Below are 16,919 nucleotides of genomic sequence, written 5' to 3'. Positions count from 1 at the left end.
TCCCTTCTTTCTACTTATTCAATATTTTTTCACTTATCCAATTTTTCACCAAGTAGAAAAAGGCCATGGAATTCTGTTTTTATTAGCCAGTATGTATTCTTCTTTCCCACTGGCATCTCCCAAAGTGCATCTCATAAATTGTGGTGAATAATTGTTTTTATTAACATGCTTTGTTTGATTGAAAATTCACTTATCTCTTTTCTCCTATCATCTCCTCCATGCTGAGCAACATCACAGATATCTTTCCCACAAGCTGCTTAGGCCTTTCTCTATATACAGTCAAGTATCCCATCAGGAGGATATTGAGAGAATGGCCTATTGAATAAAAACATGAGCCAGCTTCAGACATTATCCATCTTAGTCACAAACCTTGAAATGTTATGGGCACGTTTCAAAACATTTTAGCTTAACTGATTTTAAAGTTGTGTTAGCCACTGGAGTTCCATGTTTTAGAAAGAGAAATAAATATCTCATGTTTGTTTACTCAGCCAACATTTATAAAGCATCTACAGTGTGCAGGCACTTTGCAAAACACTAGGAATACCTATGAATATGATGCAGGTCCCTCTCTTTTGGAACTTACAGTCTAATTAAGAACTGAACCATGAATAAGTAATTGTAATCTAAAGGGTTATAATTTAATAATTTAATAAATGATTAAAAAGAGGGAAGTAAAAATGTTATTAAATAGGGGGACCCACCCAAGTGTTCACTGTCAGATCCTCAAGGATGTGTTGAAGCAGATCAGGGAAAGTGCTAATAAGAAAAGGGGGAAAGTTATGAATGCTTTCTAATACCCTAACAAAATAGTCTTAATAACTTGACAATGTCATACAGATAATAGGCTGCAAAACTGGATCATCAACAGGGGAGGTCATGTCCCCAAGTCTTCCAAATACAGTGTCCTAATTTTAAAGGAAGCAGAGAGTCAAGGTTAAGAGTCAGACCACCGGGGATAAAATCCTCATACCACCTCTTACTAGCCAGACGACTTTTGTTAAGTTTAACTTGTCTTTACTTAGAGTCCTTCATTAACAAAGTGAAGATAAAGCCATACCTACCTCATGTGTTGTTAAAAAGATTGCACGAGTTAACATTGTAAATTACTTAGAACAGTCTCTGTAATAGGAAAATTTCATTAAATAATAAAGTCACTCTTGCATGCTGCTGCACTAATTTTCTAGCTCCATATAGAAAACAAATTTTAAATGGAGTAGACTAGTGTTTGAGACCTCCAGTGGCAGCGGGGGGGGGGGGGGAAGGGGAGGGATTGTTTCAGAAAAGCATTAGTCCTAAATTGAACTGATAGACAAAATGTAACAAAATGATAGTACTTTCTACTTAGAATTGCTTTTTTAAAGCAACCTCTGAGATAAAATTATAGCCTTCTACAGATTTTTGAAATTCAGTGAGGAAATGAAATTTGACAGAAACAAAAACTGGTTTTATGGAGGTGAACATCTGGCCTTATACGCTGGTGCCACTACCAAAGGATTCCAGCCTTCTCTCTGTTTTGTGACAGGAATATGATCGATCCAGCTAATTGTATGCCATCTGAAGTCCTGTAATACGAAGCTTCTAAAGTACTCATCCAGCCCTGGACTCTGTGGCTTAGTTGGTTGAGCATCGTCCCATGCAATGAAAGGTCGCTGGTTCGATTCCCCGTCAGGGCACATGCCTGGTTTGCAGGCTCAATCCCCAGTAGCGGGTGTGCAGGAAGCAGCCCATCAATGTCTGTCTCTCTCTCTCTCTCTCTCTCTCTCTCTCTCTCTCTCTCTCTCTCTCTCTTTCTCTCTCTCTCTCTCCCTCCCTCCCTCCCTCCCTCTCCCTTTGTAAAAAATCAATAAAAAACAGTAACAAATTTTAAAGTACTCATCCAAAGGAAGAGGAAGAGTGGGAACCACCATGATAGGGCTTTCTCTACCCTGATCAAGTATATTATAGAAAACTGTTCTGGATCAGAAGCCTCAGTTTTTTTCAGAAAAAAAATAAGGAAAACAAGGGTACTGTAGAAACTAGAAAAAAAAAGGAAAGGAATATTGTCATCTTTATAGAGTTACTATGAGGATTAAGTTTCATAAGAACATAAGGGAACACTTAGCCCTAATGCCTACCACCCAGAAGTTGAAAGTACAGTAATAGCAGTAATTTGTTGCCATATGGTAATTAAGTAGTAACAAAGAAAAACAGAAAATGTATGAGTCATACTTCATTTATAACTAAATTGTGAAGATGAGGCTTTGTCATAAGGAAGACACTATTTGAAATTGAAGCTTGATAAATGAAAACCCATCTGTGAAAAATTCAGGTATTTTCAAGTGATTTTAAACAAAATGTCTTACAAATAATTATCCTTATTTTAATACAAATAAAATCTTTATTATGTTTTCCTGCAACTAACTTTACTTAACACTAATTTTTTTCCCATGGATTACGTATGCTCTTATTATACATTCATAGCAATAATCCCTATATGCAAATTTATAGAAATGAAAGATAAAAACAGAGAAGTCTAATGAGAAAAACACGGGATTTGAATGAGAAGACTGAGGATATAGCTTTGGTATTAGCCATTCAGAAGACATGTGACCTTTAATATGTCATCTAGATTACCCAAGTCAGTATCTTCCTCTGCAGTATAAGCATGCTCGTACTTACTCTATCTCCCTATGTGAGGAACATACAATAGTGTGCTGGAGTTGATACATCTGCTGTGAGAACTGGGAACATCTTTTCCCAACTCTTTACTCAATGACATTAAGTTGGTACTTTGAAATTAGCAATCATGGAATATCTACACCATGAAAATTGACAGGTGCTACCAATCAAAATATTCTCCATATACCCCCACCCCATTTCTCCTCTGAGATTTAGTTATTAATCTCTTGCTAGTACACTACTGGGAATGTCTAGTGAGAAAATGTGCCTGAAAGTGTTTTGTGAACTATAACATGTAATGCAAATATGCTATAATATTCATTATGAAAAATTATTGATATGGAATCTATGACTTGCATATTGATATCATTAAATGATCTTGCCTAATTAAAAGCAAAGATATAAATGAGATAGGGTACATTTAAATGATTTAATTCACTTGTATATTATAGAAATGGCCTATCAAATCAAACCAATGAAGTGTTGTTACATAGAACCTTAGAACAGGTACTTAACCATCTGTTTGCCTGGGACTCATATGGGCTTTCTGAAGACCAGGACAAGCTATATAATTTGTAGGTACTAGTGTGAAATGAAAACATTGTGCACCTTGTTAGAAAATTATTAAGAATTTCAAGATAGCAATAGCAGATCATTAAATCAAGTATGGGCAGTCTGGGTAGGGCACACTCAGTTGCATGCTTATGAAACTGGCCTACCTAGGACATAGGACTTTCAGTGCTAAAACCAAACAGAGACTAGAATGGTTAGTTATCCTACCTTTGCTTCAAGAAACAGCATTAATATATTATTAATGTTTTATCACACCTAAAGAAATACACCAAAGATATACCAAGCACTAGCAATTCAATCATAAGTAAAGAGCAGGAAGGGAATATGACTAAAATAATACATCCTATATAATAAAAGCCTAATATGCAAATCAACCAAACAGCAGAATGACTGGTGGAATGACTGGTCGCTCACCGACCACCAGGGGGCAGATGCTCAATGCAGGAGCTGCCCCCAGCCCACAGGCCCCAGGCCAGTCAAAGCAGGTTCCAGCCGCCCCCCCCCCCCACCCCCCGATCGCCCTGCAGAGGGAGGTGACCAACGGCGGCGGTGGAGGCAGGTGGGACCCCCAAATGCCCCACCAGTTGCCCCACAGATGGGCCCTGATCGCTGGCCAAGCCTATGCACGAATTCCATGCACAGGGCCTTTAGTATAGCTATAAAGATCTTTGCTTGTTTCATTCTGTACAAAGCGTACTAAATGACTGCTGTGTGTTTCAATATTCCCAAGTCTTTCCAAACACAGAAACCTAATCTTAGAATACAGAAATCCATTATAAAATTTTACCTTAAAACAAATTTCAGATACATTTTAAATGAAGAAAATGGACCATTATTCTTGATGTGTAAGATCATTCTATAGGTATGTTTATAAACTGAGAATAAGATCTATGAATATTTAAAAAAATCACTGGATGATGTAATTATACATATAACTGTGCATTTATAATATGTATGTAAAGAAAAAGCGTAGACATGCGCACACATACACAATGCACACACACAAACATGGAGGCTACCTAGAGGAGAAGTTAATCTGGTGTTTAAAATAATAAACAATTAAGGTGATAACACATGAAGTAGTTCTGTTGCTCTCCTTTATTGCATTTATGGAGAAGACTGACTAATTCTGATGGACTCAACCGTTGTTTTTGTGCAAACAATGAAGGTAATTAGATCAGTAGTTCTCCAACTTAGTGCATATTAGAATCACCTTGAAGCTTCCTACTGACATTTTGATCCATAATTTTCTAGTAGGGTCAGTATATTTGCATTTCTAACAGATTTACAGGTGATATTTCTGGCTTTAGGACCATACTTTTGATGACCCCAGAATTTGTGGCGCTTTTGAGATCTTAACGATCATCTAACACATTATTATATGGTAGGAAACAATCACCAACCACTACATTTACTTCATTGCTCTGTTTCCACAATTGAAAGAATTTCCTGAGTCAAATTAAAAGTATTTTGTAACAAACATAAATGCTAATTAATTACATTTATGGCTGTAGAGCTGCCAGTTTATTTTATAAAGCTTGAATTGGATTGAAAATTAATGCTTCCATTATACCTAAGGACTAGCTTAGATCCAAAATTTTTTTGATCTATAATATTATATTTCTGTTGCAAGGAATTTAAATTACAAGCCTTTTAAAAGTACTCAGCCATCAAATTCAACCTCCTAAAAGGATTGTGTATAACCTTGTGAGGCTATGCACTTAGATTCTGAATTAAGTTGCACATTAGAAGAGTATATTAGGGGGAATGTAGCCAGTGGGTCTAACAGTCACTTCTCTTCAATCTTCAGACACATTAATGTACATTTTTGTATCTTATTTTTGGTTTCTATTCTGCAATTAAGTCTCTGGAACTCCATGAAATGTTATAATTGGTTAGAGATGGACTTAAAATAAAATTAACTCAAAAAAATTAAATGTACTGTGTTCTGAAGATTTAACTATGTACTTTTTTACATTCCCAATAGGCAAGGTAAAGTGCAACATTTAAAATCCAGCTTCCTAGAAAGGAGCATACTGAATAACATAAGATGATGTGTGAAAATATCCATCCAGCACCTGGTACTTAGTAGTTCCTCAATTTTTAAACATCATTTTCAAGAGTCTTCTTTGGAACAGTTATCAGTATGAACATATTTCAAGGCAGAAGTGCGTGATGTGGAATTTTAAAGGCAGAAGCATTTTGGACTGTCAGAACATAAAAGGAAAAAATTTCAAGTGAAGGAAATAATATATTCAGATAAATAATTTCTATATATAAAAGACTAAGTGACCCACTCTATGTCTGTCCTACTGGCTGGTACATATGACGCACATTGGCAATTTAAAAATAAACATTGACTCTCGCATGCACGATACATATAAAGCTCTTGCTGGTGCCAATCGCGTGCATGTGTTTCTATCTATCATTGTCATTCATGAATTTGGTTGACACTTCCATTATAAAGAGAAAATAGCAATATTAAAATATTTCTTCTAATTAATTTCCTTTCAATGTGCACGAATCCGTGCACCGGCCACTAGTATACTAGTATTCAATAAAGTTTTTAAAGTGTGTGTTCAAGTTTAGAGGAGGGAGAGCAATTTAGCCTAAATTGGTGAATTTAAACCCTAGTTGCACATTAAAATCACGTGGGGTGTTTTGAAATCTCCAGGTGCCTGAGCCCCACTCTATACCAATTAAATCTGAATCTCCAGAGATCAGAGATAGGCATTTATATTAAAAGACAAAGGAATGAAATCAAACATTCTCAGAGCACTATTGGGAAAGAAATGAAAGAGAAAGAGATGAATTTTCAAGTTGAAGTTTTCTACTGTTATCATCAACCTGAAACTGTGTTTATAAATTTCCCATAGGAGTGTAGCATGCAGATTTGAAGGCATAACACATGTCACCATCCTTCACAAAGAGGTTTGAGCCATTTTGGTATCTGTGACTGCTAACAAGGTCCCTGCTGGCTTATTAGATTTTCTATCCACGGGGAATCCTTGGACAAGAGCGATGCAATAAAACATTCTGCACCTCACTGTTAATGGGTGAAAATAGCAAGTCAATAAATTCACTTCATAGTACATAGGAAAAGAGGTTCCTAAGGTATGTCAGCAAGTTGGTACAGACACAACCCAACTCTAGTGTACAAAAAAACCCACAGGTTTTGAAATCCATGAGATTTCAAATCCAATTCCTTGATTTCCTCTATTACTAGCTTGAATTTAGATGTGTTATTTAACTTTGATAAACTTAAGTTTTCTCATCTGCAAAATTGGGAAAATAATAATATTTATATCACAAGTGGTCCTGGGATTCAAATGAGATCACATACAGTAGAGATATTTGAAAAGCTTTCCACATGAATTATTACTACCCACATGATGCCAAAAATTTCCTCTTCGACTTGCTCTTCAAAAAGAGAATAAAATCTCAGCAAGAGAAGCTACTGATTTGGTGTAGACATTTCTTATTTCCCCAAGATGATTTATCATCCAAAAAATAAATTGTGTAAAGAAGTAAAAGAGAAAATAGTTTATTCACATTTTTATATTATTCCCATCCATGACATCTTCTCTATTTTGTCACTTAAATACTAGAGTGAAGGACCCTTATAGATTTTATGGGGAGAAATGTATCTTTCCTTCCCAATCTCTATAAATTATGTAAGAACTAATAAGTATTTAATATTTGGTTTTCTTTTAAATACAAAGATAGCCCTAACCAGTTTGGCTCAGTGGATAGAGCATCAGCCCACAGACTCAAGGGTCCCAGGTTCGATTCTGTTTAAGGGCATGTACCTTGGTTGCGGGCACATCCCCGGTATGGAGTGCGCAGGAGGCAACTGATCAATGTTTCTCTCTCATCGATGTTTCTAACTCTCTATCCCTCTCCCTTCCTCTCTGTAAAAAATCAATAAAATATACTTTTTTAAAATTAAAATAAAAAATAAAAGATAAAAATCATCATTCTCCCCTTTAAAAAAATAAATAAATACAAAGATATACAAGGCTCTTTAAAAAATATATATCCTATCTAATAATAGACAAACATGGTAATTAACCGTACCTCCAACACGCTTCCCATTAGCTAATCAGGGCAATATGCAAATTAACTGCCAACCAAGATGGCGGCCAGCAGCCAGACAGCTGAAGCGAACAGGAGGCTTGCTTGCTCCAGTGAAGGAGGATGCCAAGGTTCCCCTCCTGCCACTGCTGGGCTCTGAGCTTGCACTCTAAGCAACTATGTTGCAATTATAAAAGCTAAACAATCCCCATGCTTTCAGCCAGCCAGCTGAGCTGGAGTTGCAACAGTGTTTCAATTATAGAAGCCAAACAAACCAGATACCTGCTTTCAGCAGCTGAGGTCTCAGAGCTGGAGCCGAGCCTCAGAGCTAAAGCCAGCTCTCAGTTCCAGTAACAGGCATAAAAGGTAAATAAATCCCAGAATGAAAAAAAAAAAGAAAAAAAGGAGAGGTTGGGAGCTTCAGTCACCCACCAGCCTGAAAACAGTGGGGACCCCCACCCTGAAGGGGGTGTGACCAGCTGCAAACAGCCATCATTCCCTCATCCAGGCTGGCCAGGCACCCAAGTGGGACCCCCCACTCTGATCTGGGACACCCTTCAGGGTGAACCAGCCAGCCCCCACCTGTGCACCAGGCCTCTATCCTATAAAGTAAAAGGGTAATATGCCTCCCAGCACCGGGATCAGCGGAGCAGTGAGGCCTCCCAGCACCGGGATCAGCGGAGCCATGAGGCCTCCCGGCACTAGGATCAGCAGAGCCGTAAGGCCTCCTGGCACCAGGATCAGCAGAGCAGCGAGGCCTCCCAGCACCAGGATTAGCGGAGCAGCAAGTCCTCACTGCCCCTGTGTCAAACGGAGCCGCGAGGCCTCCCAGCACCAGGAGCAGTGGAGCAGCGACGCCTTCTGGCCCTTAGAGCAGTGTGACAGGGGGCAGCGCCCAAACCCCCTGATCGCCCTGCGGCTCTGTGTGTGACAGAGGACGGGGCCACAACCTCCCTATCTGCCCTGCTCTGTTTGTGACAGGGGAAGGTGCCCAACCACCTGATCAGCCCTGCTCTGTGCGTTATAGGGGGGAGCTCCCCAACCCCCTGATGGACCCTGCTCTGTGTGTAATGGGGTGGAGCCACAACCTCCCCATCGGCCCTGCCCCGAGTGTGACAGGGGGGAGCTCCCCAACCCCCTGATTGGCCCTGCTCTGTGGGTGACAGGGGGCAGCGCCCCAAGCCCCTGATCGGCTCTGCTCTGTGTGTGACAGGGTACGGAGCCCCAAACCCCCTGATGGGCCCTGCTCTGTGCGTGACAGTGGGCAGTGCCCCAACCCCCTGATTGGCTCTGCTCAGTGCATGACAGGGTGTGGCACCACAACCACCCCATCGACCCTGCCTTGAGTGTGACAGGGGGCGGCGCCCCAACTCCCCAATCGGCCCTGCTCTGAGCCCAACCAGGGGCTGCACCTAGGGATTAGGCCTGCCCTCTGCCACCCAGGAGCAGGCCTAAGCCAGCAGGTCGTTATCTCCCAAGGGGTCCCAGACTGTGAGAGTGCACAAGTGGGGCTGAGGGACACCCCTGCCCCCGCCAGTGCACAAATTTTTGTGCACCGGGCCTCTAGTATATATATATTGATTTCAGAGGGGAAGGGAGAGGGAGAGAGAGAAATATCAATGATGATAGAGAATCATTGATTAGCTGCCTCCTGAATGCCTCACACTGGGGATCAAGCCCACAACCCAGATATGTGCTCTGACCAGGAATCAAACTGTAACTTCCTGGTTCATAGCTCAATGCTCAAATACTGAGTCACTCCAGCAGGCATGATGTAATAGTTTTTTTAAAAACATTTCAAGAGTAACATAACATTTATGCATAATTCTGTGGGAAAATAAAGTAAAACATGAAATTACATGAAAAAAGGACCCTCTCTCCAAAATTTCAGGGTATAATAAAGTTATTTTAATATGAACAATGGATAATAAGATACATTTTCTAAAAGTGATTATTAACTTCTTAGTTTTAAATTTACACTTTTTGTAATATCCCTGAAATTTTAGCCTCCAAAACTATTTATAATTATAATTAAAACAATTTGGAATCCACTTAAAATTACATGAGAGCATATATAAAATGTAGTTTTAAATTTTCATTTGGTGCTACCCAAGAATAAAAGTTTGAAGACCATTGTTCTATGGAACTTTGCCCTCCATGATATGTGATTTATTGCTACACAGTAAAGGCAGTAACCATGCACTTAGGAGCTTAAGCTCTAGAACAGTGGTTCTCAACCTTCTGGCCCTTTAAATACAGTTCCTCATGTTGTGACCCAACCATAAAATATTTTCATTGCTACTGTTATGAATCATAATGTAAATATCTGATATGCAGGATGGTCTTTGGCGACCCCTTTGAGAGTCATTTGACCACCAATGGGGTCGCTCACAGGTTGAGAATCGCTGCTCTAGAATAAAACAGGCTCGTGTTCCAACCTTCATGCTTTTTATTTGTTTTGTAATCTTAGACAAGTTACTTGACCTCTCTAAACCCCTTTTTAAAGTCTATATAATGGAGATAATGAAGGATCATTCTGAAGGTTATGTATATCAATCATGTCAAACTCTTAGAAAAATTTCTGAACATAGTGAGTGTCAATCATAAAAATTGTCATAGACAAGCAAATTCAGATGGAAGTGATTGTCCTTAGGCTACTAGTAAGTTTCCTGAGGGGCCAGGGCTTAGTATGATCTCTAAGAATGAATTCAAAAAGCTCAAATGGAGGGGATAATAAGTCACCAGCTGAAGGGGCAGAAATACTGTGGGCCGCAAAGCATTAAATGCAAAAGTCAAGAGCTATACCTTTAAAAATGAAGAGGTAGGTTACAAAATAATTCTAATTGCATGAAATGTAGTTAGAACTCCCCTGTCCAAATTGTGGTGCCTTTACTGTGTCTATCCTCCATCATCATCATATTGCTTCTGCTTGCTTGATTTTTCTAAATTCTGAAATTCAATAATACGCCCTTGGCCATATTCCCTCAACTGGGTTCCAGTGTAGAATTTAACTTCCTTCTGACTTGAGTTCTGCTTATGTTTTATGTTTTGTCTGAATGGACTCAAATAATATCTTACTCGACCTCTTCCTAGTGTGTTGGGTGAGAAAGAATATAAAATACCAAGACCTCTAATGTTGAAGCTTAACTGAAATAAGTTAAAATCCCAACCCTACCACTACCTCTATAGCCTTGGGAAACTCAGCTCTTCTCTGAGCTTCAGTTTTCTCTTATTTACAGTGGGGGTAATAATTTATAATTGATAGGGTTGCTGTAGATTGGAGGACATGTATCACAAAAATGTATTTAGCCCAATTAACATTCAGAAAATAATAGCTCTTATTAATATTATTATTCCCACTATTAGTATTCCTGATGCAATGAATGGAACAATTTAATCACGTTCTGATGAACTTTGAAATGAGTATTTGGTAAAGCAGACATTCTGACCTGATGCCCCCAGACTATTGACAATGCATAGTGATGTGGGAGGTCACAAATGTTATATTTTCTCTGAAACCAGAAAACAAAATTTAAAGTAGCCAGAACTGGTATGCAAAAGGACAAATAACAGGCTAAAACGATGTGCTCTAAGTATTGTTACAGAGTGAAGTGAAAATCACTATGCTGATTATTATTAGTAAGGTCTTGCTACTTTTCAGTATCTAAAGGAGGAATAATAAGCAGAAGCAACAGGAAGGACCACAATTTGGCTCTACTATTTCATCTGATTAACAGTTCTTTGTACCCAGATTAATACCAATCAATTCCAGGAAGATTTATTAAATAAATACTCACTGGGTATTCAGAATGTAAAGAATCCCAATACAGAATGAATTTTATTATTATTTTATGACTTTGAATTAAGCTTTCACTTCTAATTATAAAACAAATGAAATGATCACTTTTCAATCATTAAGGCAAACTAACTTTCCCCCCCAATTTTCTTTTTACCAACAGGATTTGCTAGTCCAGTTACTGGGATATCAAATACCTCTCAAAGCACTATGCACAATGCCTTGCACATCTATATGAATGGAACGATGTCTCTGGTCCCGTCATCTGCCAACGACCCCATTTTCCTTCTTCACCATTCATTTGTTGACAGGTTGGTGGACACTTCCTTCTAAGTTGTGTGCATATTAGTGTGAAATGTAGTGTGACGTTAGCTGTTACTTAAAAGCTAAGGGGCTACAGTGGTCTCTTTTCTCAGATCAGGTTCTTCCAGAAACAGAACTTAAACTAAGGATTTGAATGTTTTATGAAAATGTCTTATGACAGACCAACCAGTATGGAAAGAGTAAAGCAGGTAAGAAGGAGGAAGAGTACAATTTCAGTTGAAGTCCCAGACTCAACCAGATCATGGTAGAGTATGAAGTATCCCCTCAGATTGTCTTGCTTTAAGACAAAGGGACTGAGCTTTTGTATTCCCATATTAAAGAACCTTTGGTACAGGTTGCCATGAGGTAGGAGCAGTAAAGCTCCCAGGTACTAGCTAATTCCGGGCAGGCTAAAGGCTTCAGTGTCCAATGGTCATCTTCTAAAGGTTTTGGTGGAAGTGGTTAGGATTAAAGCATGTAGAGTCAGGAAGGTGGGCACATAGCACTGGTGCAAACCTATCTGATACCATCTGGACGGGGCACTAATCTGCCATTTGTCACATATACATATGCTTTTCTCTCTCTCTCTTTCTGGTAATGTATTGTTATTTCTTCATTTCCAACCTCAGACCTTCACATATAAGCAGATACAGTCTTTGATCTCAAACACTGGCCTGAGCATTATATGAGCAGTTCTCCAGACAGGAAGCACTATGGCCCAACCATCCTGTTTAATGTGATTTAATTCTCCCATAGTTTTTTTTTTCTCTCCCTTATTAACCTTCTCCCGTGATAGCAGAAAAGAAAGTAGGTAGAGAATGGTCAGTTCTCTTTTTCTAGAATTCAAGAAGAGAACAGATAATAAAGCATCAAATTATGACGGACGAATGTAAGGCTCTTTTCTTTGTCCCTTCTAAGGTACTTTTCTCGCAACAGCTAATGAATTAAAGGCACAGATTTATACCTACCATGAAAATAATGCTGCCATTTCCTTCATAAGTATAACAGTTTCTATTTTTTCCTGTTGTAAAAATAAGGAAACCGAAACTGAAAACTAAAATTTTACTCATCACCATTTCCACCTCACTCTTGTTCCTAAGAATGTGGATATAATATCAAATAAGAAAGTGACCATTAGCCTGGAAGATTATGAGAAAAATATTTATTGCCTCTATGGTCACTCTAATATTACAGAAATTCATTAATATCCCAAGGCCAGTTTTATTCAGAAAACATTTTAAGAAAATGTATAAACACCAAAATTATGATAGTAATATAATACTACTAGAGGCCCAGTGCACAAAAATTTGTGCACTAGGGGGGTCCCTCAGCCCAGTCTGTGCCCTCTCGCAGTCTGGGACCCCTCGGGAGATAACAACCTGCTGGCTTAGGCCTGCTCCCAGGTGGCAGAGGGCAGGCCCAATCCCTAGATGCAGCCCCTGGTCTGGCTCAGAGCAGGGCCGATTGGGGAGTTGGGGCACCGCTCCCTGTCATGCACAGAGCAGCGAGGAATGGGAGGTTGTGATGCCACCCACAGTCACGCTCAGGGTAGGGCTGATTGGGGGGTTGGGGCACCGCCCCCTGTCACACTCAAGGCAGGGTCGATGGGGAGGTTGCGGCACCACCCCCTGTCATGCACAAAGCAGGGCCAATCAGGGGGTTGGGGCACTGCCCCCTGTCACGCACAGAGCAGGGCCCATCAGGGGGGTTGGGGCTCTGTCCCCTATCACGCACAGAGCAGGGCCCATCAGGGGGTTGGGGAGCTCCCCCCTGTCATGCTCAGAGCAGGGCAGATCAGGGAGTTGGGGCACCGCCCTCTATCACCCACAGAACAGGGCCGATCAGGGGTTTGGGGTGCTGCCACTGTCACACTCAGGGCAGGGCCGATGGGGAGGTTATGGATCTACCCCATCACACACAGAGCAGGGCCTGTGGGGGGGGGGGGGTTGAGGTGCCGTACCCTGTCACACACAGAGCCTAAGGGCGATCAGGGGGTTGGGGAGCTCCCCCCTATCAGGCACAGAGCAGGGCTGATAGGGAGGTTGTGGCCCTGCCCCCTGTCACACACAGAGCCGCAGGGTGATCGGGGGGTTTGGGCGCTGCCCCTGTCACGCTAATCCTGGTGCCGGGAGGCATATTACCCTTTTACTATATAGGATAGAGGCCTGGTGCATGGGTGGGGGCCGGCTGGTTTGCCCTGAATGGTATCCTGGATCAGGGTGGGGGGTCCCCACTGGGGTGCCTGGCCAAGCCTGAGTGAGGGGCTGAGGGCTGTTTTCAGGCTGGCGGGTGACTGAAGCTCCCAACTGCTCCTTTTTTTCTTTTTTCTTTTTTTATTCTGGGCCAGCTTTAGCTCTGGCTCCAGCTCTGAGGCCTCTGCTGCTGAAAGCAGGTATCTGGTTTGTTTGGGTTCTATAATCGAGGCACTGTATCAACTCCAGCTCTGAAGTTGGACAGCCCTCGGCTCACTGAAAGCAGGTTTCTGGGGTTTTGTTTAGCTTCTATATTTGTAACAATGTTTCAAACTGCAAGCTCAGAGGCCGGCAAGGCAGGCGGGGGAACGTTGGAGTCCTCCGTCACTGAAGCAAGCAAGCCTCATGTTAGCTTCCAGCTGCCTGGCTGCCGGCCGCCATCTTGGCTGGCAGTTAATTTGCATATCGCCCTGATTAGCCAATGGGAAGGGTAGCGGTCGTACGCTAATTACCATGTTTCTCTTTTATCAGATAGGATAACCACCCATACCCATATATAAAGAAGGGAGGGAGAGGGTTGAATAAACATCTTACCAGAAATGATAGCTTGAACTCTTTTACTGAGTCATTTTTACATTGTACTGTCTTGGAGAGTTTTGGGCATTTTTTAATCTTTAGTGTTATCTCATGAACTTTAAAGAATTCTAGATTTCCTAGACACCTTGATGCCCTAAGCAAGGAATCACAAACTATGGTTTATGGGTCAAATCTATTTTTTACCTTCTTTGTAAATAAAGTTTTATTGGAGGATAGCAGCAGCATTTATTTACATACTAGAGGTCCGGTGCATGAATTCATGCACGGGTGGGGTCCCTCGGCCTGGCCAGCAATCGAGGCCTATCAGGGGGCTGGCCCAGTGGGAGGTACTCCAGGAAGTTGGCTGGCCAGGGGGAGGAGCTGTGGGTGGTTGGCTGGCAGGCCCTTCCCCCAATTGGGGTTAGAAGGGCCCATCAGGGACAGGGCTGGCCAGGGGGAGGAACCATGGGCAGTTAGGGCAGGCCCATCATAGTGACTGGTGGAGCTCCCATTTGGTTGAACTCCCACCCAAAGGAACAATTTGCACATTAGCCTTTTATTGTATAGGAGAAGAGAAAAAAAATTGACCTTTAGCTAGCCCACCAATTGTATATATATATATATATAACTGCTATATACTGAATTCAATATCTGGAAGCATGTTTGTTTAACAGAGGTAAAGCCATTATGCAGATATAAGGCTTCTAGATACTATTCCGCCACCTTTGAAAATTAAAAATTTCTGTCCTCCCAGAATTCTTGGTTAAACCTATCTTAATATTAGATATCTGTGTGATTATTAAAATAACTCAAAAATAAGCCCGTAGCAAAGTAGTGTCTCATTGAGACCGCATAGCCAAGCTAATGAAGATTCTGTGCATGGAGAGGCGCAAAGGAGCAATATTATAAAGAAGGATAAAGACCTGTGGGTACCACAGAATACCATGGCATCTGAACTTCCCTCCCACGTCTCTTCTCACAGAGACTCATTTCTTCAATCAGAGGTCTATTCACTGCCATTCAATTAGTCACAAATATATTTATTGAGCACCTACTATGTGCTAAATGTATTTGCCTGAATATTTTACATTCTTCCCTGCCTCCATGCAATGCTTATACTATATTCCAAACCTGAAACATATTTTCCTTTAAGTTATCTAATTTCTATACAAGCTTCAAGACTAGTTTTAATTTCACCTCCCCAGATCATGTCTGTCTATAACCATATCTCCCATTAAAAGTGTGTTGGAACCAGCTTACACAGGCTAGCAAGATCTAATATGTACATCTTTTCCCAACTTGGCTTTAGTGACTTCAAGCTGTAGCTTGAAATCAGCAATGGTAGGAGTATTTATACAATGAAATTGGCAGATGCTACAAATCAAGGCTTTTATTCTGAGAGCTGGTTATTAAAATAATAGCCAATACACCATTGTTCCTATTTATTAACTCACATCACTACCTCTCTCTACTCTTCATTTTGGACACATAATTCACATTGTTCTTATTGGTTATGTTACTCATTTGTGTTTTATCTCTCCCACTAACCTGTGAACTACTTAATGGCAGGGCCCATGCCTTTTATTATATTCATTTTTCTCAGTCTTTTGTCTAGTACATAATTAGTAGACATATAATTAATTCTTATCAATAAAGGATTTTTAAAAACATTAGCAAATTACATTTATCATAGCTGCAAAAGGAACTGCGGAGGAGCCATTGTAATTGAAGAAATTATTTTTGCAACTCTTGAAAAGCAAAATGTAATAATCATTCAATGCTATGAACATGTTTTAAGATTTCAGCATGTCTCTAGACTTTTCGATATGGCTCTAAGCACTGAGGAAACCGAATCATGAGATAGGATCACTGGTCTGAAAAAGCAGTCTAATGGGAATATAATCAAGTAAACAACGGTAGTATATTATGATTGCTGCACAGTCATGGAAGATATTCTTAGAAAGTTACATAAAAAGGATGATAGATGAGCTGAGCCCTTAAGAAGAGGAGGCTTATAAGTCAAGGATGGATATTCAAGGTTGGGAAGCACAACTCATAACTCATTAAAACCAATAAGAAAGTGGAAGTATGAGCTGAAGAAGAAAATGGAAGCATGGCATTTAAAACAAGAAAATAAGCCTCAAAGCTCATATGCAGAGAAAGCTATAAAAAATCCAAATAATCTGTCATCAAAAGGTACCCATGTTGGACAAATAAAGACAAACTAAAATTGTCTAATGACAACAACAACACAAACAAAAAGACCAAAACTACAAAACTAAACCAAATTCTTTGCCACTTAAAAAAAAAATCAGAGCATGGATCTAACGTAATAATTTAAAATATACAGTGGGGCCTTAACTTACAAGTGTCCCGACTAACGAGTTTTTCGAGATACGTGCCATCTCTTGGCCAATTTTTTGCTTTGAGTCGCGAGCTAAAATTCGGGTTACGAGCCAGCTTCAGATACCCCACCGCTAGTTGGCGCAGCGAACGTCACAGTGAACGCCACATCAGCCAGGCATCACCTGTCTCACTTGTTCACTTTTTGATTTGACATACGAGTAATTTGAGTTACAAGCTCCGTTATGGAACGAATTAAACTCGTAAGTCAAGGCCCCACTGTATTTAAGTTTTCCTATGTTATAAGCCCTATTCTAAACTCTTTATAAGTTTTGTTTCCTGTAATCCATAACAAGTCTATAATGTAGGTTCTAGTATTATTCCTACTTGATAGATTAAAAAGA

At 40.3% G+C, this 16,919-nt stretch overlaps 1 protein-coding gene across 1 annotated transcript in view; it reads left to right on the top strand.

Moving 5' to 3' along the window:
• Nucleotides 1-16,919, top strand: part of TYR (tyrosinase) — a 70,297-nt gene that overhangs the window by 21,779 nt on the left and 31,599 nt on the right. The window contains exon 3 of the mRNA XM_059708189.1: nt 11,265-11,412. Coding sequence (XP_059564172.1) covers nt 11,265-11,412 — 148 coding nt within the window. The remainder of the gene's footprint in view (nt 1-11,264; nt 11,413-16,919) is intronic.

This window comes from Myotis daubentonii, chromosome 9 (genome assembly GCF_963259705.1).
Source record: "Myotis daubentonii chromosome 9, mMyoDau2.1, whole genome shotgun sequence".
In the NCBI taxonomy this organism is placed as follows: Eukaryota; Metazoa; Chordata; class Mammalia; order Chiroptera; family Vespertilionidae; genus Myotis; species Myotis daubentonii.
The sequence above is the reverse complement of the archived record's forward strand: the minus strand, read 5'-3'. Positions and strand labels throughout refer to the sequence as shown.